Consider the following 24,695-nt stretch of genomic DNA (forward strand, 5'->3'; position numbering starts at 1 on the left):
AAGGCGGGCGGTGGGCTGGAATACTGGCAAGATTCACGTCATTACCCATGCACATGCAAAAAGAAGGTAGAGTGACAGCCCAGCACGGTCCACCACCACCGCTCGCCTCTCCAAATTTCTTGACACGCCCCACATTGTCGCGAGTCCATAGCCAATTCGACCCTCGTCCTCGCCTCACCATTTATCATTCACCCCTCCAGCCAAACGACGACGAGAGCAGTCGTGTACACGCCCAAGCGACGTTTATTCGTCCAAAGTCTCCCCGCGCACGCACACCGCTTAGTCTCAACTCGACTCTCAACGCCCGCGCATCGTCCCGACAGTCGCATACCGCAGCCAAAATGCCCGCACCGACAGCCCTCCAGCGCAGGCCCGAAGAGTTCGCCGAAGACGTCACCATGGAGGCCTCGTCCGTCCCGCTGCCGGCCGAAAGCGACGGCGACCTCATCTCCATGAGCCTCGACCCGGTCGAGGCTGCGCACGACGCCCCAGCACCCACCGAAGACACACCCACGACAGACGAGAGCGGAAAGCCAAAGTTCCCCGCGGCCAAGTCGATACCCCTCGCGTTCCGTCGCGAGCAGCGCAAGGTCCCCATCCCACCCCACAGGATGACACCCCTCAAGAACTCGTGGCCCAAGATTTACCCCCCTCTTGTTGAGCACCTCAAACTGCAGGTCAGGATGAACACAAAGGCAAAGGCTGTCGAGTTGCGCACTTCAAGCGCCACAACCGATACCGGGGCACTCCAGAAGGGCGAGGACTTTGTCAAGGCATTCACTCTGGGCTTTGACACAGACGATGCTATTGCGGTAAGTGGATATCAAGGCTACACATGTGCTGCACGAACGTTCAGTTAGGGCTTGACATGGCCAAACCATATCATCCCAGAGACCAGAACTGACAATTGTATAGCTGCTTCGGTTGGACGACCTCTACATCGAGACGTTTGAGATCAAGGACGTCAAGACCCTGCAGGGCGAGCATCTCGGCCGTGCGATTGGTCGAATTGCAGGCAAGGACGGCAAGACCAAGTTTGCAATTGAGAATGCCAGCAGAACACGAGGTACGTCCACCGCATAACGTCAACAACCCACCTGTTCGCATCACTAACGTTTCCCAGTCGTCCTAGCAGACCAGAAGATCCACATTCTCGGCGGTTTCAAGAACATCCACATTGCACGCGAGGCCATTGTCAGCCTGATCCTGGGCCAACAACCAAGCAAGGTCTACGGCAACCTGCGAACGGTCGCTGGACGCATGAAGGAGAGGTTCTAGACGACACATCAAGCGAGGAGTCTTGCATACTAAGCCACGCAATGGCAACGGCGATATCGGGCATTTACACGGCGTTATGGAGACTGGGCAGGTTGGGAAAAAGCTGTTTATACCATCTGAGATGACTTGACGATTGGAAGGAAGATGGCCGGGACATGTTATAGCTATAGAGGCAATTACGATTGATTAACACCTACCCGCATATCCCCTCCCGAGGGACGATCCAGCACGGATATGAATTGTGAATCTTAAACAGGTTGGTACTTTTCTTCTCATCAACAAACATACATGCACCCCTCGCTCACCCATCAACCCTCCCCACCAAAACCGCACAAGCCTCCCTCCCTTCCTCGCCCCAGACCCGCTGACAAGGAATCCACTGCACACCCTCCATCTTCCTACCTGCACCACCCTCTTCGCCAAACCACTCGAACCCCCTTCCAACATACAACGTAGCGCTCATCCACGCTTGCTTCATCAGCAACTCCACGTCGCCCTCGTTCCTTACTTCTATAGTAAAGAACCTCGACCGAGTATCCCGCGGCGTTGTCGTAGTAATACAAGGGGTCTTAGAGTCACGCTCGCACGAGATGGAAGGACTCGTTAAACCCGTAGCACTCCATTCTATATCCACGCCACGTGGCAGAGAGGACACTTGAGCAATGAAACACGGTGGTATTGCTGTTAATGTCTTGTCCACACTCGCGTCTGTTTCTTGGTTTTGAATTTGACTCTTGAGAGTAGAAACAGCAGAGCGATCGGGGATGGGAGACCGATAGGTCGAGTCCTTGAACGCTGAGGCGCCGTGGTGTTGGTTTAGGCGGTCCCAGGGGTCCATGTCCGCGTCTTCGTCCTCTTCGTCGTCGGAGGCATCGCTGGAAGAGGATGAGCGGGGTGGTGTGTGGATCTTTCGCCAGACTTCTTGGGCTACTTGTACAGACTCTTCTGGGTGTGAGCATGCTGTGATGAAACCTACGGCTGCTGTCCACCACTTCACTCCTTTTGTGCGGCCGATGCGCCAGAGATGTTGTAGGGAAAGGAGTGCTTGGCCTCTGAAGCCGTTTTCTCTATAAACGTCCATGGATGCGGGAACCAGGGGGATCTGACCAGCTACGTATACCACCTCTGCACTACTCTGCGTATCGCTCTCGTTGAGCTCGTTGTGAATACGTAGACGTACGGAGATGGCTTGGCTGTACGGTCCAATGTTTGCTGGTGCCCAGTAGCTTCGTCCTTGTACGTGCAGTCCCTGTCTCCTCACTGGTCTGGTTACCTTTCCATCCTGGTCTCTCTCGTCCTTGTCCGCGACTACACTCAGCATGGCATGTACACCTTTCGGCATCGCATCTCCAACTGCTATTGTGGCTCTGGCTGGCGGATTCACGTCGCTAAAGTATTGTGCATAGACAGGATTGAGGACTGTAAAGTCTGCCATGTCGCGGAGGAGCAGCGTACAATGATTGACACTGCTCTTGGGAATACGGGACTGCTTCAGGATATAATCCAGACGAAGGAAGATCTTGGACAGCTGGCGAGATGGGGAATCGGGCGAAGCAGGGGTCGGAGCATCGCTCGTTAGATTCGAGTATGTAAAGACCGTCAAAGTGTTACTGTATGCATTCCTGGGTAGCCGATCTACTACTGATGCGATATCCAGCTGAGAGACAGTCCCGGAAGACTGAGCATCAGATCCCGTTTCAATGGGCATACCCCGCCTACCCTCATTGCTGGCATCTGTGGCATCTAGCAGCCTCGTGAACTCCTCGTCCCAGAGCTCTGGTATCCTCAATGAATCAATAGTTTCCGTACCGTCCGCGCTCTTCTCCGCAAGTGCACTGCTCTTGATCTTTAGCACTGCTTGGCCACTATCCAGCTTCCCAGGCGGTCCATTGTCGATCGTAATCCTCTTCTTCCAGAGCGGTCTTGGTCCGTCCAGAGCCAACGTCTCAAACTCTCCCCCCTCACCTAGTATCGCGCCGTCGCCAGCATCACCATAGCGTCCCATGGCCTTGGCGACTCTAGCAATAGTCTGGTGATTAGCAATATCGAGACCCAGAAAGTCCCCGTCTAGACCGCCCGACGCCGTCTTGATGATGATTGCTTTTTGCCCAACCGCCGCCATGTCCTGCAGCAGTGACGACTGTGTGTACGGTGGCAAAAGAGGATACTGCCACAGATACGACAGTGGCGTAAGCCCCAACCTGAGCGCGACGGACTCGACACGCGTGCGTTGATATGTGCTCAGGATAGCCCCTGTAGACACCGCGTTGGCCTTGGGATGTGCTTCCAGGACCCTTCTCAACAGCGGTACCAAGTCTTCGGTTTCATCCTGCTCTTGCTTTTGCAAAGGCGTCGCATAGTCTCTGTTCGAGTCTACAGCGGTACCCGTAATCTCTTGTCGATAGAGTGGGATCCCTAGCGCTTCCTCGTAGAGAGGAATAACGGAATGTCCCACCGTCTGGTACATGTAGCTATTAATGTCCTCATCGTCGCTGCCCGAAGACGCCGGGTGCAGATTGGCCAGTGCTACGACGGTGTGGCCGTTTGCTTGACAGTGGAGCATGGAGAAGAAAGAGTCCTTGCCCCCGGAGATTAAAGCAATCACGTTCAATGACGCCGACATGGTAAAACGAATGATTTGAAACGGGCGACCGTCTGAGAGAAGCAATGAAGGAGTCGAGGACGGCCCGGTGCCGCTCGTTGCATGAGACAGACGCAGGTGGACTGGGTCTCTCGCTAAAGGTCTGCGCACGCTAGGTTGATCCGTGGGGTTTTGGAACGAGCGCAACTGTGTTTTCTGGCATCAAGGTCCCGTCCTGCAACTCTGCGCAGATCATCGAAAAGCAACCATGCGCACAACGCGCGGCTCGCATGCATGGTACAGTAGTCACACGCAGGGAAGTGCATTGCAGGTAGGCATGTATGTAATAACGTGTTTTTGTATGATAGTCGGATAGTGCCAGCACCTATAACCTACAATAAGCTGCGCAAAAAAGCATTGCAGAGCAAATTGTAAAAGTCTGACGATTACATGTGTTGTGAGAAAGAAGCGAATATTCTCAGAATGTTGGAGGGCGCCCGGATGAGGCTGCCCGATTACAACGAGTGTAGAAAGTGCAAGATGAACGGGGGGCTAACGCGGCGACAGTGGCCGGTGTAGGGTAATGGCCATGTCGTCGTAAGAGTGAAACCAAGAAAAACACCAATTCTATCCGTCCGCCAGTACTTGCCAGTCTCCCCAAACCCCAGGTGTGCCATGCTGAAAACGCGAAACCAAAAATGCCAATCTCGAGTGTGTATACAGCAAGATTGAGTGAGTAGAATACAGTGGTAGAAGGGAAGCGTAGAGTTGTCGCTGCAGATTATGCAAGATCGAACCGCTAATGTGAACCTGTGCCGCCTGTCTAGCCGAGTCGTGAGGGTGGACGAGCAGCCGAATGGCATGATGTATAATCCTTCTACCGGGTGTTGTGGATGTCATGAAGGGTCGTTAAGAGTTGAAATGAGAAGTGTGGTAGATGAGAATATTTACTCGTTCCTCTTGCGCTTCTTCTGGCTGGGCGACGACTCGTTCTCAGATCCATCTGAGCTTGAGGTGGGGATCTCCGAGGCAGCATTGTAGAGGATCTCGCCCATGGTGGAAGGAGCTTGCGCACCAAACGCACCGGGTTGACCATGCTGCATGTCGGAGTGATGGAAGTCGGAGCCCATGACCTCAAGGCTGACGGCTCCAGTGCCGTGGGTGCGCTGGTGCTGAGAGAGGTTGTCGCTCCTGGAGAACTTCTTGCCGCAGTCAGTGCACTCAAAGGGCTTGTCGTGAGTGTGGAGAGAGCGGTAGTGGCGCTTGAGGTGCTCTTGACGACGGAAGCGGCGCGAGCAGAGCGTGCAGACGAACGTCTTGGAAGGATCGTCGGTGAGCGACTGCTTGCGGCCGCGGCGGCTGGTAGGTGCGACAGGAGTCGACTGCTCGTCTGAGCTGGAGCCAACAGCGTTCTCGGCTTGACCTGATTCTTGTTGGCTTGATGCTCCAGACATGGTGTGATCATCACCTGATGTCTGTTGCTTACCCTGGTAGTCTGACTCAGTCTCGCTGAACTCGGAGCGAGCCTTCTTGACTGTTCGCCTCTTGGACGCGGCCGACATGTCGAAGTCGCTGGCAGCAGGGGTGATGGGCAGGCTGTGGACAAGCTCCTCCTCAAAGTCTGTGAAGCTCTCGTCGCTCAGGAAGTCCTCCTCAGGGGAGAAAGCACCGAGGTCAGTGCGTTGGCGCTTGTTGCCGAGGAAGTGGGTGCTGTCAGTAGAGAAGTTGACAAGGCCGGTGAAGTCGTCCTCGCAGTCAAGCTCGAACAAGGGCTCAAAAGTGGGGAGGCCAGTAATGCTGAAGGACTGAGCAGACTCGAAGCTCTCAACCTGGGCAGTCTCACCCTTGAGGACAACCTTGTGCTCCTCGTCGCCAGGGCAGAGTGTGACGACAGGAAGCTCAGAGGCAGAGACTGTGAGATCGCGGGGGTTGCAGAAGTTGTTCTCGGCTTCAGCGAATGCAGCGCGGGGTACTGGTGATGGTGATGGGGAGAGCGAGGGGCATGAAGTTGCAGATAGAAGGTAGGAGCCTTGGCTAGCCGACGGGGGCTGGATGTAAACTTGAAGGAGTTAGCAACACCGTCCAGATGTTCAGCAACCTCGGTCGTGAAAGACGTGATCGAGTTAATAGACTAAAAAATACATACCTGGAGTCATGGGTGGGGAAGCTGAACGCCATTCAAGACCGGCAGAGAGAAGCTCAGTGAAGACCTCGCCTTCGCAGCCTTGCTTGACACCCTCGATGCCCTCACCAGCAAACATGTCATGCATCGGTGTAGGAAGGACATCGCACGAGGAAGGAGGGCTGCTGGTGTTGCTGCCGCATGATGAAAGAGGAGGTGTGGCGGGCGAGAATGAGTAGTCGGTGTCAATGGGGTGAAGGTAAGGAGAGTCTTGAGGTTGAATCAAGATGGTCGGCTTCTGGTACATTGGCTGAGGTGATGCAACGGGAGTGAGCATCTGGTTGGCGTAGGCAGTCTGAGGGTAGGACATCTGAGAGCATGCCGATGTTGGCCTCTGATAGTACATGTTCTGTGCTTGGAAGGTAGCCTGTCCGGATGGGTGGGGTGTGAAGTGGCCGTGTTGGCGTGTGTTCTCGCCCTGGGGATCCGGGTTGTAGTAGAAGAATGGTGATTGCATAGCCTGGGCTGGGTGGATGGGATATGAGCCGTCCATTGCGTGTGTTGGGATGTGTCTTTACTTCAGTATAGCAGTTGTCGTCGTTGTTAACGTTGATGATGGTTGGTTAGGTCGATGGTAGTATGATATCGAGGGGTGTCGAGGACAAATTAGTTGTACTTGAAGCAGGATGCTGGACTGTATAAGAGAGTGTCGAAGGAATGACTGTGGGCCAGTTCGTAATAACGAAACTGTCACTAAGATAGATAATGAAGATCAAAGAGTGTGAGGGCACAAAATTATGAGACCCAAGATGAAAACCTGAACGGCGACGGCGGAAAGAAACGAGAGGGACGTGGTTGATGAACCTTGATCAAGGGCAGGCCAGTGAAAAAGAGAACTGATGAGCGCACAGAGAAGGACGGCTCGCTCTAGTGCGCCGGGGCGCAGCGCAGCTCCACAAGCCAGCTAGGTATGGAATCCTGCATTAGACCCTAGACTTGACTCGCGTCAAAAGCAGCGAGTGCATTAATGCATGGGTTTTTGGGCCTAAAATTATTCGCCCAATGCATAGCTGCATGGGACTATACGCGAAATGAGATGTGCGCGGCGGTCCCGGCAGGCTTCCAGGCATTGGCTATGTCGCCAGCACAGCACATGGTGGGATGGAGAGCCTGCCACACTGCCTACGTAGTGGGTTTCTACCGCCCTCTCCGAATGGAGGAGAGGCAGCAGCAGCTGAAGACAACTGAGCCTCTCGCCACGGTATGGTTGTTGTTCTGCACAGCGAGTGATGGGCCGCCAACTGTGATACTGCCGATGAGTGGGCGAGCTCCGGGTGTGTCCTGCGTCTCGTCTGACAAACCACACCACAGGATGCCCTTTCAGACACCTCTCCAACTCGCCTCGAGATTAGCGCGCCCGGGCATCATTCAGCCTATCATGCTATCTGCCAATCGATAATGATAGCTGTGAGACCCTGCTGGTTGAACTATGTTTTGAAACATCCATACAGCGTCTCTCCCGCTCTTGGTGATCGTGATGACGCTGCGCGCTCCACCGAATATGTCACGCACGACAATGCCGTACCGCCCGCGGTGCCACCCTCAGGCATCACAGAAGCAACACCACAGCGTCTGATGTGGTTGTTGGTTGAATGCTTTTGGACGCGCTGTAGCCGGGCGTCAATGTCGGCCGCACACCACAACAACTCGCGACGCCTTCCTGCGATGCAGAAACGCAGGAGCGGTATGTCTCACGATGTCTTCAACAACTCCACAAACGATGCAGGACCCAGAGTCGAACGAGTGCGTCGCAGTGCGTCGCGTGAGGATGCCGGTAGCGAAAAACAAGACCATTATTGCCACACGCATCGCGCAACACTGGAGCAAGACTCGACATGCCGGGCTTACGCAGGAACGTCAGCCATGATGCAAGAACATGATCCCCGTTGGGCGTGATTTGCCCGCCAGCTGGAGGCCCTTGGATCCGCGCGCTCCCAGTGGTCAAAAAGACGGCTATTCTTTAATGGTGCGACATGCTCGTGTGCAGTGAGCTGCAAGTCGCCACCGATACCGTTCTTTCTTTGAAGGGTCAATAAGACTGGGTTGGTGGGATGCATGGCCATATGGATGCACATACGGCCTTGATCCGTCTTGCAAGTGTGTTTCAGAAGCTGGGCTGCCACTTCGGCCGCCGCCACTCGTGCAGCAACCGACTGCAGAGGTGTACCAGAGCATGCAAGCTCATTCTTCTCTACGTATCGATAATGGATGCACCTGACTGGTTATGACGCGGACGGAATGGATGTCTCGCCATTTACACTTCGGCCGCGGTAAGAGTTGTGCATGCCGGTGCTTCGTATAAGATCCGGCACAAATAGAAACGAGCTATCGAATGCTGCGGGTGCAAAGTTATGAAGCCGCCGGCGAGGCCCAAGTGGCTTACTCGTAAAAGCGGCGCGTCTTTTGTGCGACTAGGGCTGGTCTACTCGAACAGGCCCGATGGCATCCGCCAGACCGTCATCCCCCACATTGACTGCAGAGCTTATTGATCGAGAATAGCGTCTACTGCAGGTACAATGCAGGAACAGACGATAAATAAGACCCAAAACAACATGCAAGCTTATCGTGAACCTAACAAAAGAACTTCGCGGGATTTTTCGTGCTGCAATCGCCCTGCATCGTCGTAATGCTCGCTGTTCCATGTGAAGACGACGCAATTTCTAGAAGGCCACATCAGCGGGGCTCCCTTACGACTCAACAGGGTCTTGATGCGACTCAAGTTGAAGAAGGGCTCTTCCGTGGTATGGGCCGTGTCAGTTAGCGTGTGCGGCGTGGTCATGCCACAGCTTCGGCGCCGGGGAACGACGCATGGCTTCCATAGCATTGTCCCACTTGACTCTCTCTCCACTCTATCAGCCTTATCATTGGCCGAGACCCACAAAGCCCTGATCTTCGACCTTTCGAGGAACTTTTCCAGCCTGGCGGGGTTGGGGCTTCCATCCCGCTCGCCCATGGTTTGACTATCGCGATGGCGGTCTTTGACTCGCTAGCACGACTATCGGAAGTGCAGCCAAACGTGCCGGCTTGACCAACGACGAAAGCTAGTCTACACCGTGCCACTCAGGTTCCTGCATTTGTTCCGTCATGCCGCGGGTCAATGTTGCTTTTACGCGTTAGAAGCGAAGTGTGGCTTCCCACGCCATCCATGGTCTGATTTGCACCGCGTGAGTATTTGCAAAGACGTTTCTGTTCGGTACGATGGACACGAGGAGCTCTCCCCGAACGCTTGACAAATCTGACGTACCATCACCAAGACACCGACACCGGCAAAGTCATCTTTTAGGTTTGAAACCTCGTCAAGAGGCTAACATTGCCGAAGAGGCAATGGCAACGGCTATGTCACCCCAATGAGGCAGCTGGCAGATCGCTGCGCCCACCGTGTCGGGGTCTCAAGCACGGGCAGACAGTCTTGCAATGAAATTCGCGTTATGCTCAAGCAGGGTCAGGCTCGTTTGTAATCTCCCGAGAGCCCGCACGACTGGTCCTTGACCATGTGCCTTCTGGAATACTTCCCCACACTGATTCTCGGTGCTTGCTGCTGAATGCCTGTGGATATGCTATGCGGTGTGCAGGTCCAGCCAGGGCGACCCTTCCTGCACGACACCGCCTTGACATTGTTGAGGCCAGTGTCTCTTGCCAAAGACATCGGTTGCAGATTTGTCTCGTCTAGTCGAGACGGCAAGTGGGAACCGACGATATTCCGCGCTCTGGAGCCGTCATGGCTGTTGCCGAAGCTGCTGGCCTGAGAGCAGGCGGTCGAGGTTGCACCGCTGCGGGCTGGATCTCAGCATGAACCCGGTACACGTGAGATTCTATCGAAGGTATCGGCATACGATAAGGCCGCGGTGAAACACGCGTGAACACGGTCAGCATCAAGGCTCCGGGAGGATAAGAGCCGTGTTATCCAATGCTCTTAAGTTTCGACAGCGTCCATCTATCGCAAATCACTCGGCACGTCGCGCCTTGGCTGGTTATCGAAATTTCTGCACACGCTCCGATGGTCATGACTTGAGGTATCGACAGGCGATATCTCACCAACTCGGCGAACCAAGACCACAAGTGCCCATGCCACCAGGGTCTCGCGACACGGCGGGACAAACCGACCTTGGACGGCTAGTGACTGTGCTCCCCAACGTGTGGAAAGTCGCCGATCGAGCGCAGATCTTGGGCATACAGGCGCGTCTGTCCGAAGATCGCAATTCAACGTGACGCGCGTGAAGATGGAAACGCTTGTTATTCTCATCGACCATAAGATGGGGCGTGGTAGAGCAAGAAATTGTCACGAATGACTGGAACTGACGTAGACTATTGACGTAAAGTTTGTCCGAACCGGCAAATTGAGAGTCGTGATAATATTGAGGATGCTATCAGCCGAAGCGGCGTGGCGGCTGCAAGCAACCTGGTATTCACCGATTGTTGTTCACCACTACTCGACGTCGTTATCAGCCGCGCCATACGGGCCGACTGACTCTGCTCACATGTGCAGCCAAAAAGTGAGCGAGGCCGCCGCAGAGGAAAGGAATTCCGAGTCGAGAACTCAACATCGCAAGCATGAAGCACGCACGTCGCAGTCCAGCGTCCGACCGAACATGTCCTGCCACGCTCAGACGCCGAAAGTACCTCCATGACCGTTGCTCGCACATGCCGAGGCGCCGGCTACCGCATGAATCCGGATGCAAAGACGCCTTTGTTTCCTGGCATCCTCAGGCAAAAAGCCCATCATCTGGAAACACAAATCCCAACGCGCATAAACAGATATGACAGGAATAGGACGTTCCCTGCACCCTCGTGGCCGCACCCCCCATCCATCTCCTACAGGATGCCCGCTGAAACGCGCGAAATCTCAACGGCAGATGATCTGAGGCAGCGACAGCGGATCTATCCAAGTCGCCATGCGTCCCTGGCACTGTGCCCGTCTCACAGGCCTGCGCGTGCTTTTCAAATCTGCGAAACACACAGGTGACACCCAACGGTCGCGTCCAGCTTCCGCGACAAAGCCGCGACGCCGCAGCGCCGCAACAAGCGCGTAGTAATTCCGAACAGGAACATGTGACAGGCCTCAGAAGGTGGTGATGTTTGTAATCAGTCGCAGCCTAGGCCACGTATTACTCTTCCTATCAAAATATAAAATATCATCGCTGGCCATGAAGAAAAGAAGACGCTCATCGGGCGACGCGAAAAGGTTTTTTTGAGGTCGTCCCATGCGCCGAGGCTTAGCCGACGTCACGTGCGCGTCGGAGAAACGAGAACGCCGGCGCGCTAGCGAGGCAGCCATAAAAACTTCGCACCGCTGCGAACTGCTTCTGTTCTCTATGCGGCGCAGGACGATAGTCCGTTTCCCCGGTTGCTTGAGGATCATACACCATGGTCCTTCCAGTGTCGTCGACCTGCCAGAGAGAACATATTGCACAATCTATCATATACACTTTGAGTGGGCGCCTGTTTCTAGTGGCGCCTTCTCTGGAAAAAGATAGAACATCTTTTCGTGACACACAGCGTTTGCTGCTACAGTACGTTCGTCTTATCTTGGCCTGTAGTCTTCTGAGCGACTGCCCAAACTGCAGATGTACTGCTTGCGCATTTGGTGAAGAATATTCATGTCGCCTTGAGCACACATATTCCACTTTGCCCAAGCCGGTTAGCGCTATATATATAGCAGTGAATATCTCGATGTCAAGTTCCCCCAAGTGAGCAGTGCCGTTTGTTGCACTGCGACATACACGTCGAAAAGTATGAGCTGTCAGGTATATCTGCAGTCGTCCCGCAGGCTTTTCACGCGGAAGTTGAGGACATGTGTCTCGTACCACGGCTGCCACACCGTCGTCAATATGACAGGGTGTGCTTTATCTGAACGATACTTCGAAATCTCATCTGTACTGTGGTAGATCGCTGCTATTGTCATACTTTGTGGGTTTGAGTACTTGCGGTAAAGTATAAAAACTGCCTTATTGGAATACCTAAGCATGTTCACATCTACAAGCAACAACAAAATTAAATATTGGTGGAACTGGATGACCACCAAAGTCTTGGCTTAATACAAGATTCATACAGGCCAAGGGATTAAACAGATTAGAGATTGACTGGGCGTCATTTTAGGGCATTGAGAGACTACGATTTTTATTTTGTCAAATGTAGCTTTACTTCATACAGATTATCTTCTATCAAAATATAAGAATTGCAACAACTTTCCACACAGCAAAAATGTTCCCATGCACTCGTCTGTATGTAACAGCGCAAAAACGAGAACCTGTAAATATGTCGAGTCGGTAAATGTGCTGTTGCTCATCGCATCTATATCTATGTATCAACGAGCATGATCAATTTCTTTCGCAACCTCATCACGGACGCAGCGCACAAACATCCTAGTCGTCATTGCAGTAACATAGTCGCGTTAGTCTAAGATGTCCACAAACATACAGAAGATCAGAGAAAGTCATGTCATGTTGACATCATGGGTCAGAAAAAACTGGATATGAGCTTAGACTTCATTCATTCATTCATTCATCCATTCATAAACGACCCTAACAGATGGCTTTAACACAACCACGGGCACACACCTATATCTTACAGAAATATTACCTCCCCCACAATCCTCTCCTAGGCAGCTTGTGTCTGTGTCTGCGTCTACGTCTGAGTAGCAGGCTGTTGCGTACCCAGCAGCCTCTGCAAATCCCCCAGTCCAGCACCAGCCCTCTTCTTCCTCTGCTTCCCACCCTCCTTCTCCGCAAACGCCAATCCCATCAACTTTCTCTTCTCCTCTTGAATGCCTAGCACCCGCTCTTCTACACTACCCTCAACTACTAGTCGGAAAACAGTCGTCTCGCGCTTCTGACCTAGTCGATGCACACGATCTACAGCTTGGTCTTCAATGGCAGGCGCCCACCATGAATCTGCCATGATGACTTGGTTTGCAGCGACGAGGTTAAGACCGACACTGCATACGGCGAGCGAGGCGAGCATGATGGTCGTGGCGGGGTCGGAGTCTAGGGCTTCGAGGGCGACGTCGCGCTGTGTTGCGGACATGGAGCCGTCTATGCGGACGTACTTTAGACCATGGAGTGTGAGGTGTGGTTCCAGGATGTCGAGGAAAGAAGTCCATTGGCTGAAGATGATTGTCTTGTTTGTGGGGTCCCTGGCTGATGCCCGAAGTATATCGAGGAGGGCCTCGACCTTTGTGCTGGTGTTCTTCTCTAGAGACGCCTTGTCTGCAATCTCCTCTTGTGTCAAGGGCACTGGAGCAGCGCCAGACGTTTCCTTTGCAGGCTTGACAGTCGTGGTTGCGAGCGACTCAAGGTCGGCGCGGCACATGGGACACTTGTGTTGGGTTTCGATGACGCGCTCTACACAGGGTGTACAGAAGATGTGGGCGCATTTGGTTATGACCGGCTCCTTGTAAACGTCCAAACAGATCGGGCAGTCTTCTTGTGATTCAATGGAAAGTTGAAGCATCTTCTGGAGCGCCGCTTTGTTCTCTTCTGACAAGTCGACCACGCCTTCTGCCTCGAGCTGCTGCATGACAGAGTCGAGACGCTCTTCACCAACAAGTTGCCAGTGGTTGCAAACTTGTCGCATTCGGAGCAATACCTCCAGGAGATGGCGATAGGTATCTCCGGCGTTCTTCTTCCCGATGTTGTGCCTATAAATGTCCAGCGTACCTTTGGCCTGGGCCTCCAAGGCGTCGTACTTCTCCTGTTCGTGTGGATGCAGCTTGATCTTGTGTACGTATTCGGAGAGCTCAGGTAGCCGGAGGTCGATGAACGACATCTCCTTCTTGCGGCGTAAACAGACGCCCGACATTAGCTGCTGGAGCACCTTGTGGCCCTGGGCATCGCCTTGCATGACGGGGCGCATGATGGCACTGTGGAAGATTTCGAAAGAGTCGAGACCGCCCGAAAGACGCAGGAAGCGAACTTGGGAGTAGAGGTCCTTGAGGTTGTTGATGATCGGCGTACCGGTAAGTGTCCAGCGAGATTGCGCCATCAAGTTTGTAATGGCGATGGTCTTTTTCGCTTTCGGGTTCCTTATGCCATGGCCCTCGTCCAGGATCACTCGACGCCACTTGATAGAGAACGGCCCGGAATGTCGTGGGAGAGTAGGCTTCGTTGGCGAATACCAATCGGAAGAGATCGATTCATAGGTGCTGATCACGACGTCGTAGTTCTCGATCGACTTGGGTGTGATGGGTTCCTTCCGCTGACCATGCCAGAACATGACGCGAAGAGCGTGTTCAGGCTTGACATGCTTCTTCATCTGCGTGCTCCAGTTACTCATCACCGACACGGGAGCAAGAATCAGTGTGGCGCCGGAGGAGTCCTTTGCACGAAGATTAAGTGCACGGTCCGACATAATGAGGGCGATGGTCTGGATAGTCTTGCCCAAACCCATGTCGTCGGCCAATATACCCCCAGAAGCTAGCACCGGATTCTTGATCGAGAAGCTCGTTGCAACGTTTGTAAAGGCATCTGGTATATGAGCGTGTCGTTGCCAGAGCTGGACGACGTCTTTGGTGCCTCGTGCTGGGAGCTTGGGGCTTTCTTTATCGAGCATCCACTGCAGACCTTGCAACTGGAAGGGGTGCAGCTCAGTGAGCAGAGCATCGGGTTGGGGCGCTTGTGGCATTCTTGCCTGTTGAAGGTTAGTGGGTGGGCGTAGAGGTTGCACAGGCGCATTGCTTACCAGGTCTTCTTCCTTGATGCCATACTCCTCAACCATCTCTTCGACATTCCTAGGATTAAAGCGTACACTGTCACCAAGGATATCCTCCATGCTAGGCCCTGGCATGAGGCTGGGACCCTGCGAAGAACCAGCAGCATATTCGGCCATGCTGTGTTGTGTGGCTTGGCTGGCACCGACGTCCACAACGGCAGCGCCCTTTCTTTTGGCTTGTTTGGCTTGTTTGGCGGCTTGCTTAGCTATTCGTTCGCGCTCCTTCGCGGCCGCGGCCTCCTTACGCTTTCGATCTGAAGCATGGCCAGTAGGGAGTTTGTCGCTGCGCATTTCTGCCATAAGAGTGTCCCGCACGACTGGATCGTTGGTTCCGTACAGCTTAAGCTCGATCGGACAGTCGTAGGAACCCTTCTCCCCCGTGAGTTGCGCCTCAATAAGCAGGCTGCGGTCATCCATGTATTTGGCCAACTTGGCTGCGAGCTCCTTTGGTAGATGTCCGATCTGTTCACCCTGTACGTTGGTTACTTTGATGGCATTGCGGTCGAACTTGTTCCGAGGTTCCCGCCTCACAAGCACCGTCTCGCCCTTAGTTGCATATCCGTTGTAGAATCGCACACCCACAATCCTGTTGTGCATTGCTCCATACAGTATGAATTCATATTGTTGTTGATTGTAGGCCTGGGTAGCATCCGGGACTTCCTGGGAGGCGTCGTCTTCGTCGTCTTCGTCAATGAAAATGGCTTCAGCTTGCGACGACCCAGATGCAGTGCGTTGCGCTTGGCTGTACGATGTACGAGCTTGTTTGGATGCGCGCTGCGGGCTTGAAGAGTAGGCGTGAGAGTGCGCATATCCTTGGGATGATGGCGGATACTGCGACGAGCGCCCGAAGGATTGCGACGACGACGAGTACAAGGGCGCGTCATCATCTCCTGTGAGATCAATCGTCTCATAGGCTTTTCGCTTGCGAGACATTGCGTGTTGGGTTGGTAGATGTGAGCAATTGCGAACGAGTGTATGCGCGATGGCGGGGAGACTCGATGACGTCTGTCGCACGATGGTGTTGGTGGGATTTCGCGACCGTTTGAACGGCTGGGGATAAGGGCTCGGGTTCACGCTAGAGCGCGGGAGCATGTGACAGGGATCGTCAAAAACGCTCCGATTGTGGTTTCAGGAGGGGAAATGAGGAGATGCCATTCGCGATCCGTTATCCAAGCACGCGCCGAATACACATATGGCAGAGTCAAGTTGTTTGTCCTTGATGCATAAGACGTGTGCGTGCTTAGCAAACAAACTGACGCGTCGTCTTCTGCTGCAGCGGTACGCATCTTGCTTGAAGTTGCATCGTACATTCATGCTCCTAAAATTACATACCATAGAACAGCGCTTCAGTCTCCCAACAGCCTCCACTGTACCCTTCTGATCTAGCTTGAGACCACGCACGAAATGGGCATGCACTTTCGCCCCATGGGTCGCAGCCGACACTGCCATCCCACATCAGCCCATGTCTCATCAGAATTGAACAAACAGCGGCGGAAACAAGAAGAGGATGAACTGCACAATTGGCGGGATAGAGCCCAGAATTCCCCTGCACAGCTTGGCCATCCGCAAGCTGCCTGTCTCCTTCTCCGCTTCGTAGTATCCGCAAACGATGCTGCCAATGAGCCAAAGTAGCAGCAAGGCCAGCATGATGGCGTACCAGGCGGCGTGCAGATGGTACGGATTGGTGCCCCAAGACTCCCAAAGGCTACGGAGGTTGTAGTAGATGATGCTTCGAACCGAGACGCCGTCGTATTGTAGTTTGTAGATCTTCTTCCATTTCACCCACTGTACAAACAAACGAGTCAGCTGTTGATGAACGCGGTGAACAATTTCTTGCACAGTCGAACAGCGAGCGAAGAAGAAGAAACCAGAGCGATGGGCCGAGAGGAGCCCGACATACTCTGCCCCTGGCCTTTTCCTCTGCCAGCGCAAGCTCGTACGCTTCCGCAGCCTCCGCCTCTTCCTTTTCTCGGGCTTCGGCGAGAAAGTCTTCGATGTCGAGGATGAGGTATTTGGCGATGACGTCACGCTGTTTCTTGATCAAAGCGTCTTTGGCCTGGAGCTCGTCCAAGAGGGACATTGTGATGTTACTGCGCGCACTGCACCTTGCGTGTGTTACAGTAAAGGCTGCAGTGGGGTGGTGGGGTGGTAAGACGAGGGAGAGGTGCGGCAGACGACCTCATTCCTCTCTGGTCGCCTATCTGCTATCTTTCGATCGAAGAAAGGGCGACTACCGAATGCTGAAGTCATGCCTGGGAAAGGAAGGTGCGTCTCGAATCGCCTCCGGTACAGAAGCTGCCATGTCGCGATGTCCAGGTGAGAGGTCTCACTCCCGAACCAAAACACTTGATTCGCCTATAAGTGACATGTCAGGTTGAAAGCATAGCCTCAAGCCACAGCTGGTTCCAATTGTCTTAGTATTGTTCGCAGCATATTGGTGACGGCCAAAGTCTGTTAGAAGGGGCACCCTTATTCCCAAAGAACATTGGTGTCACGAAACACCTTGGGCGTGTCATCACACGACCGAAGAGCTGGCTGAATGTAAAGAGTCCAAGGGCATCCAATGCATGTGAAGATGTCTTGCTATTGTTCTGTCTGAGTAGATGAAAAGAGCGCCGTGGTCGTGGTTTTCTGCCAAGCAGCGGATATAAGCTCAAGTGCCAGACCCCCCACTATGGCCGTCAACTTCATTCGCGCCTGGCTCAAGACCATCCTCCTATCGCCATATCGTCTACTGCGCGCATTGCTAGCCACCACCACAAACCCTGCTCACCACACGGCAAGAGGCGTAAAGGGAAAGATGCCCAAATACTATCACAACGACGAGGCCTGGGCCGACATCGAGCCACTTCCCCAGGATGACGGCGGCCTGCATCCCCTCGCTGCCATTGCGTACTCGGAAGAATACAGCGAGGCCATGGGCTACCTGCGCGCCGTCATGGCGAGGAATGAGTTCAGCGAAAGAGTCCTTGGCCTTACCGAGCACATTATCAGCATGAACCCCGCGCACTACACTGTCTGGTAAGTCCGATACTCGGTCGAGGTGCGGACTTTCGGACGAGACGCTGGTGTTCAGTCGCACAAGGAGCTCTCCAACGTCTGCACTACTAACACCCCGCAGGCTCTACCGCGCCAAAACCATCTCGGAGATCGGCCGATCACTCAAGGACGAAATCGCATGGCTCAACCCGACCGCGCTCAAGCACCTCAAGAACTACCAGATCTGGCACCACCGGCACACCATCATCGATGCGCTCGGCTCGTGCGAGGGCGAACCAGAATTCATAAGCTCCATGCTGGAACTCGACTCCAAAAACTACCATGTGTGGAGCTACAGGCAGTGGCTGGTCCAGCGCTTCAACCTGTTTGACAAGCCTGAAGAGCTAGAGTGGACACACGGCATGATTGAGCAGGATGTGCGCAACAACTCGGCCTGGAACCATCGCTACTACCTAGTCATTGGCGGCCACGAGGGGAAGCCGAGTGCCGATCTTGTGGACCGGGAGATAGAGTATGTTGCTGTTGTCCCTATAAGCTGCTCGACTATGCTAAGCCTACCAGGTACACCAAAGCAGCCATCCGGAAAGCCCCCCAGAACCAGAGCCCTTGGAACTATATCCTGGGCATCATTCGCGCAGCGGAACTTCCCAAGTCGACCCTCAAGGACTTTGCGGGTGAATTCGCTGATGTGCGGAAGCCAGACGATGTCCACTCAAGCCATGCGCTCGATCTCCTGGCTGACGTATATGCGGAAGAGGAAGATAGCAAAGAGAATGCGGAGAAGGCCCTGGAGCTTTTGGCGACCAAGTACGACCCGATCCGCGCAAACTACTGGAACTTCAGGAAAGGCCTCCTCGATCACCCGAAGGTTGCTGCTTAAATCCCAGTGTTAGCGTAAACTTGAGAAGCGTTACAGAGATACCCAATTAGCGTTTTTTGATACCGTTTGCGGATCCGCGTCATGTGTTCGGACGACCGCATGCGAAATTCATTCTGGGGAAGCCCTGGCTGAAACGACGATAGCTATCGAAGGAAAGCTGAATCGTGATGGGAACATGGACGCGTCGTCCACTGAATGCGAGAGTTTTCCTTTCCGTCGGGGATCTCTCGCTCCAATCCCGCGACCCCATCGTGTCATCCTAACATCAGCCTCCCAGCCAACCCCGTCTTCACTATTTCGCCGAGTTGTTATCGGTTCCGAGCCTTTGGACTGACCACCTGCATGGACAGCTGATGCGCGTCCTCTGATAGGCAAGATCGCGCCAAGTCCACCACTGTTTGGAGGCGGCAAACCCGGGCAGAAAACAGTCCCGCCGTTGATAACCGCTTCTGGAAATGCGAACCCTGGCTCAAGCTGCTGAGTACCGGTCTCATGCTTGTGTCATTCTGCAGTGGCAGCGTGGTCGCTTGTTCCTTATCGAGTATCTATAGGGTAATTTATGCACTTTATAGGGTAATCGATACAACATATCGTGGATTCGGTGTGCCGCCATGCCTTCTTACCCCTCTGGCCCATCGACATGGACACTAGGGTTGCGGGTGCTTGCGGAGCGATAAGACATCAATGTAAAGATAAAGGAAAGGCTCTGGTGCCCTTGAAATGAGACCAACAAAGAGTTTCTGAACATCATACACCGAGCTTGTTGTCCACCTTTTCTCAGTCTACGCTTGCTTCTAGTACCTTTCTGTGATACCCCAATTTATTACCATACTTCGACATGGCCGTTAAAGAATGCTATGACAATGAGGAGCCCCAGCAAAGCCCCTGGGTGCAAACTCCGTTGAGAGAGTCGTACGCACTATCAGAAGCAGCAGGATGGTACGGTCACACTTCCTCTTCACCCATCACCCGTCCAACCCTTCATGACATCTCATATCATCCTCTTGAAAGAAAAGGGAATTCTAAATCGCAGAAGCAGAATCTTCCTCAAGCTGGAGAATCTCCAACCCTCTGGATCGTTCAAGTCGAGGTAAGCATTTGCCGACTACAGACACTCCCAACAAAAGTGCTAATACATGGACAGAGGTATTGGCAACTACATCCTCCGCCGTCTCGAGGAACTCCCACAAGGCTCGCGCCCTCACATCTTCGCATCCAGCGGTGGCAATGCCGGACTCGCCGCTGTCCACTCGGCTCGCGCTCTCAACTTGCCTTGCACCGTTGTCGTACCAACCTCCACAGCACCATTGATGGTAGCCAAGCTACGATCAGCAGGTGCATATGAAGTTATTCAGTACGGTGCAGCTTGGAGAGACGCAGATGCATACCTCAAGGAGCACATCATACCCTACGTACGAAGCCCACTATACCCAAGATAGGGCAAGACGCTGACACAATCAACAGGCGCAGACAGAAACGATTTACTGCCCACCCTTTGACCACCCAGATATCTGGCAAGGAAACAGTACTTGCATGGACGAGATCGCCGAGCAACTTGGCGAGCCCGACGTATTGATCTGCTCTGTCGGCGGCGGTGGTCTGATCAACGGTATCTGTCAATCCATGGACAGACATCAAATGAGCAAGACCACTATCCTCGCCTTGGAGACCGCCGGCGCCGAGAGCTTGAACGCAGCACTTCAAGCCAAGGAAGTCATCACACTGCCCAAGATCACATCCCAAGCAACAAGCCTAGGCATCGCCCGCGTGACAGACGCAACATACAAGTACGCCCAGCGAGGCAACGTCCGCAGCATCGTCCTTCCCGACGCAGAAGCCGCCATGGGCTGCTGGCGTCTCGCAGACGACGAGCGTATCATGGTCGAGCTCGCCTGCGGCATCAACGTCGCTCTTTGCTACGACGGGCGGCTCGAGAAAGCACTCGGTCGCCCCGTTCGACCAGAAGACAAAGTTGTCATTGTGCTCTGCGGAGGAAGCAATGTCACGAGCAAGATGCTGTGCGATTGGAGGAACGAGTATGCGTACATTGAGGAAAAGACCGAGGCGAGGCGCAGGAAGAGCGATTCTGCGCTTGGAAGTGAGACGCAGAGTGAGGCTGGTAGCGTCAAGGATATGGATATGGGGAATGTGCTTAGTGAGTACAGTAAGCCCATGGTCATTGAGGGCATTGAGATTGAGTGTGTGGAGTGCTCTGGATAGGGAGTCCTGTCCTCTCCTTTCTGTTTTCTTTTCTTACGAATTTCTTTTAGATTAACATTATATATGTGAGCGGTTTCATAACGGCGTTTAATGACAAAACTTCATGTCTTGTCTTACCTGTGTTTAGTCATCGTGTTTCAGGCTCGGGAGCTATCTAATTGGGTGATACCTTATCCGTAGGCTTCCGTGTGCTACGTTGCTAAAAAAAACGTAGCGCACTGATACTTGGATTTATTTCCGAGTGTACCAAGGCTCGTATATAATCAACTTCTGTGTCAGGTATGTCAAACGTCTTCGATAAGCAAAATGGGCCAGAGTTTTGAGATTCCCGAGGTCCTTGTGTAGCCAGATGGGGTGATGTGTGCTGGAGAATCACCACTAGGACTCAAGGCAACAACCAACTATATGATAGCTGGCTGAAGTCAACTTGCAGAAGAGAAGAGCGGGTATGACTAAAAGGGCGGAGCCGTGTCGACTTCAGGCGGCCCATCACTCCGCCGGATCATCGACTGTATCTGGTTGCGCAGACGTTCACAACTGCGTGCAACCAGCTCACGTCATGGGTCGAAACAAGACAAGACAAGCCCGTTCCTAGGACGCCACTTTGTGGTAGTGATAGAGCTTAAGGAGTGTGGTAAACTTGGATGCTTAACTTGAAGCTTCATTGAGATTGTTCTTAGGCAGCAGAGCTGGGATTAAACTCTTCATTAACATTACTGACGTAAAACACGCCAAAGACTTTGTGAGAGGCATTACAATTCCATTTATGAAGTCAAGGGAAATTGTTTACATCATCGAACAAGAGTAGGTTAACGAGCCAACAACGACGGCGTATGCTTTGTTGTGTTGTCTCGTGCGTTCAAAACAATAACTTTGTAAGCGGCTACGTCATTCTGTCTTCTAAAGCTTTGTCTTACATGAACACAATGTCCGACTCGAAATTGGTTTTTAGTTTGGGTTAAGATAGTCATATTATGTCAACTACGTCTGGATGGATCCTCTCGTATCTCGTTGAGTCGCCGTCACTAATCTTACGAGTCTGCTTCTTATCTCCTCATCAACTAACCTAGCGTTTGCACAGAAAGGCGAGTCAACCCAGAAACTGCCGAAAGCAGGAGCGTACCTGCTAGGACGATTCAATTTGCGATGGCTAACCCACGGACAGTCATCAACCCATTTACTAGACATGAGCACCGCATGAGGCGGAATACTAAGAACACTAAATGGGTCACAGCTGCTCCTTCAACAACAGCTACGAACAACGTTGGCGCTGAGATACAAACCTCGGAACACATTACTCAGGAGCCTGTTTCATCAAGTAAAGTCAAGGATGCTTCTCTTGGGGACCACCCGCTGCCATCAATAAGAGACGAATTTAGACCAGTACCGCTAACGTCTGCTGCAGTTCGGACCAATGTCTCACGTCGAGACACTCCGTTATCAGCACGCCAAATTATCGACTTCTCGATGCTTGAACAGACTATGAAGGAACCGGAGATGAATACACTTTCTCGGCATCCAGTTTCAGGAGAGGAGCTCAAGTCAAGCACCAACAGTTCGTGGCGGAAGCAGGATCTGAATGGACGGTATGGTACCGAATCGGTTCCATACTCGAAGCACATACACACTCAGCTGCGATCTACTGAACGTTCAACGCCTTTGTACCGCGCCGCGAAAGAGATTTACCACGCAGGCCCTAAAGGCGAGGGGCCGAAGCTGTGGGAAGCGTGTCAGCGGCCACGTCATCATAGACGAGCTGACGATGAATCGTTTCAGAGCACGTCATCTGAACCAACGGTTGGGAAACAAAATACAGAATCACCAACTCCCCCATCTTCAACAAGTCCTAATGGGGTACTGTTCCCACCACTACGACCACGAATAACCCGATCTCAGAGTAGTGGCAAGGAAGGAGATTTTGGTAGTCCGGATCTGAGAAGAGATTCTGGCTTCTCAAGCTCAAGCTATGAGGTGCCTGTAACTATTGAAAAACCTGTAAAGCGCGTCGTCGATACGAATAAACCTCTTCCCCCCATTCCACAGGCACCTCCGAAGGTACAAAGACCTAAGGGCATAACATCGGGAGATGCTCGACAGAGTACCGAGAAAGAGACAGTCCACACGTGGTGGAAGCATTCCCCTTCCAAGACACCTCAACCGTTAAAGTCCAAAATCTCTCATCCCGGTCCACTAATGGTCCCTGGCGAAGTCTTCACAGTCAACATTGCTGCAAAGTGCGGTGGTATTGGCGGACCTGCAGCTGCCGTGTCACTTCCCATTACGCGCACTGGTGTCCCGTTATCTCGACCACCTAACATCCATGAAAAGAAGAGAGAGGATAGGTGGCCCTCGCCACGAGCTTTCCACTTCCCGACACTTCATCTTAGCCCCTCAAAGAGGACCGGCAAGGGTACCGAGAAAGAAAAGGCAGGTGTAAGTGATGATTCTCACGCGATACATTGGCGTGATAAGCTTGTAGGTCCTGCGTATGAGGCTGGTAAGTCGTTCAAGCAAACGGCCATGGAGACACTAGACGGTGTACATGTAGGGAGGAAGAGGACAATTTCGGATATCGACTTTGTGTGCCAAGGAGTAGGAAACGAACATCTGGACAGGTATCAAGTTAGCGAACAGCCGTCGAGCGACGAAGACGAGGCAATGGTTCCTCATCCGCTGTTCTACGTCAAAAGGACAGGAAAGGACAGGAAATCCCATTAGTTCCATGCTGAGGCTGTGGATACCAAGGCTCTCCTTGCCTCGGAGCTTATTTGAAGAATGAGAGGATGAGCCCGCTGCGCCACTTGTCTCTTCGTGCTTTGGTCAGTTCATTGTACAAATTTCAAGCCAGCGTCATCATGCGCTTGTATTCATTACCTACCTTTAATGAGCATCAGCGTTTCACTGAACTCGCACTCTCCTGCCCCAAGCTGAACTTCTACTTTTATCGCGTCTCTTTCTTCCAATATACATGTCGTATCGCTGTATGCAGTCTCCGTCACATATGACTATTAATACCACCGTTCCTGGAAGAGCAGCGAGAGGGAAGGCAGACTCGGCAAAAGTGTCGTACGACCACGCAGCTTTTCAGCCCTAGTGACGACAAATACATCAGAAAGCAGCATGTCGTCCTGCACTAACAATATCAAAGCGACAAGGAAGAAGACGCACTCGAACGAGGTATTCCCAGCGAAAAGGAAGCGAGGCTAAAAGAGGGTAAAATGGTTTCGAAACAGGTTGCACGGCCGCTTTGGCCCCGGCTGATCACCTACCTGCCTTGCATCCGGCGGGGAACGGATGGTCCCAGTGTAGTGAGATTATCGGCATGGGAATGAGGATATGCATGGAATAGGATATTATTAGGTCGATGAAGATGGGAGATTGGTAAGGGCTAGCTGCTAGCACGGTAAGTTAGGGTGGCAAATGCAAGTGCAAGCGCAGGCGGGCTGGGAGAAGCACGATGAAGCAAAGGCAGATGGGGATACTCTTTGGCTGTGGAGTGCAGAGATTTGGCTCAGACTTGTACTTCCTGACGTTTGCGGAAGGGCGTTTTGTCCCAACCATCAAGTAGAGTGAGCTGAGACCGATAGCTGCTTGCACCATGGGCGTCTGCACGATGGGACGGCCCTGGGGCGTAGTCGATGCGGCGGAATGGGCGCAGCCTATCGCAGCTTCTCTTCACTCAAACAATACTCATGTGGCGATGTCACCCTCCAAGATCAACGTGGCCTCATGGAACATTCGAATGCGCCAGCGCAAAGGCAACAGTTCCCCGTTGGCAGCGTGCGGCATGATTGCCATGGTCTTGTCGTACCCCACGACGCAGCCATGGACCAAAATAACCGTGCAGC

General features: G+C 53.1%; 7 protein-coding genes across 7 annotated transcripts; 3 read left to right on the forward strand and 4 right to left on the reverse strand.

Annotated features, from left to right (window-relative positions):
• Nucleotides 1–341: 341 nt before the first annotated feature.
• On the forward strand, nucleotides 342–1,278 carry ACET3X_008084 (uncharacterized protein; the record flags this gene model as incomplete). Its single annotated transcript, XM_069454219.1, has 3 exons — nucleotides 342–812; nucleotides 916–1,066; nucleotides 1,124–1,278. 3 exons carry the CDS (start codon nucleotides 342–344, stop codon nucleotides 1,276–1,278), a joined length of 777 nt encoding a protein of 258 aa, XP_069303686.1.
• Nucleotides 1,279–1,579: 301 nt separating this feature from the next.
• On the reverse strand, nucleotides 1,580–3,901 carry ACET3X_008085 (uncharacterized protein; the record flags this gene model as incomplete). Its single annotated transcript, XM_069454220.1, has 1 exon — nucleotides 1,580–3,901. The coding sequence occupies one exon, from the start codon at nucleotides 3,899–3,901 to the stop codon at nucleotides 1,580–1,582; it is 2,322 nt and encodes a 773-aa protein (XP_069303687.1).
• Nucleotides 3,902–4,198: 297 nt separating this feature from the next.
• ACET3X_008086 (uncharacterized protein) lies at nucleotides 4,199–7,274 on the reverse strand. Its single transcript, XM_069454221.1, has 3 exons — nucleotides 6,006–7,274; nucleotides 5,346–5,918; nucleotides 4,199–5,282 (listed from the first exon to the last, which is right to left on the reverse strand). The coding sequence occupies exons 1-3, from the start codon at nucleotides 6,532–6,534 to the stop codon at nucleotides 4,807–4,809; spliced, it is 1,578 nt and encodes a 525-aa protein (XP_069303688.1). The 5' UTR covers nucleotides 6,535–7,274; the 3' UTR covers nucleotides 4,199–4,806.
• A 5,107-nt stretch (nucleotides 7,275–12,381) lies between these two features.
• Nucleotides 12,382–15,680, reverse strand: ACET3X_008087 (uncharacterized protein; the record flags this gene model as incomplete). The annotated part of the gene is made up of 2 exons (XM_069454222.1): nucleotides 12,382–14,666; nucleotides 14,718–15,680. The coding sequence occupies 2 exons, from the start codon at nucleotides 15,678–15,680 to the stop codon at nucleotides 12,666–12,668; spliced, it is 2,964 nt and encodes a 987-aa protein (XP_069303689.1). The 3' UTR covers nucleotides 12,382–12,665.
• Nucleotides 15,681–16,217: 537 nt separating this feature from the next.
• Nucleotides 16,218–16,827, reverse strand: ACET3X_008088 (uncharacterized protein; the record flags this gene model as incomplete). The annotated part of the gene is made up of 2 exons (XM_069454223.1): nucleotides 16,218–16,532; nucleotides 16,648–16,827. The coding sequence occupies 2 exons, from the start codon at nucleotides 16,825–16,827 to the stop codon at nucleotides 16,218–16,220; spliced, it is 495 nt and encodes a 164-aa protein (XP_069303690.1).
• A 594-nt stretch (nucleotides 16,828–17,421) lies between these two features.
• ACET3X_008089 (uncharacterized protein) lies at nucleotides 17,422–18,627 on the forward strand (the record flags this gene model as incomplete). The annotated part of the gene is made up of 3 exons (XM_069454224.1): nucleotides 17,422–17,768; nucleotides 17,869–18,258; nucleotides 18,309–18,627. The coding sequence occupies 3 exons, from the start codon at nucleotides 17,422–17,424 to the stop codon at nucleotides 18,625–18,627; spliced, it is 1,056 nt and encodes a 351-aa protein (XP_069303691.1).
• An 838-nt stretch (nucleotides 18,628–19,465) lies between these two features.
• ACET3X_008090 (uncharacterized protein) lies at nucleotides 19,466–20,847 on the forward strand (the record flags this gene model as incomplete). The annotated part of the gene is made up of 4 exons (XM_069454225.1): nucleotides 19,466–19,566; nucleotides 19,664–19,717; nucleotides 19,772–20,039; nucleotides 20,092–20,847. 4 exons carry the CDS (start codon nucleotides 19,466–19,468, stop codon nucleotides 20,845–20,847), a joined length of 1,179 nt encoding a protein of 392 aa, XP_069303692.1.
• Nucleotides 20,848–24,695: the final 3,848 nt, after the last annotated feature.

Source organism: Alternaria dauci, chromosome 8, assembly GCF_042100115.1.
Source record: "Alternaria dauci strain A2016 chromosome 8, whole genome shotgun sequence".
Classification (NCBI taxonomy): Eukaryota; Fungi; Ascomycota; class Dothideomycetes; order Pleosporales; family Pleosporaceae; genus Alternaria; species Alternaria dauci.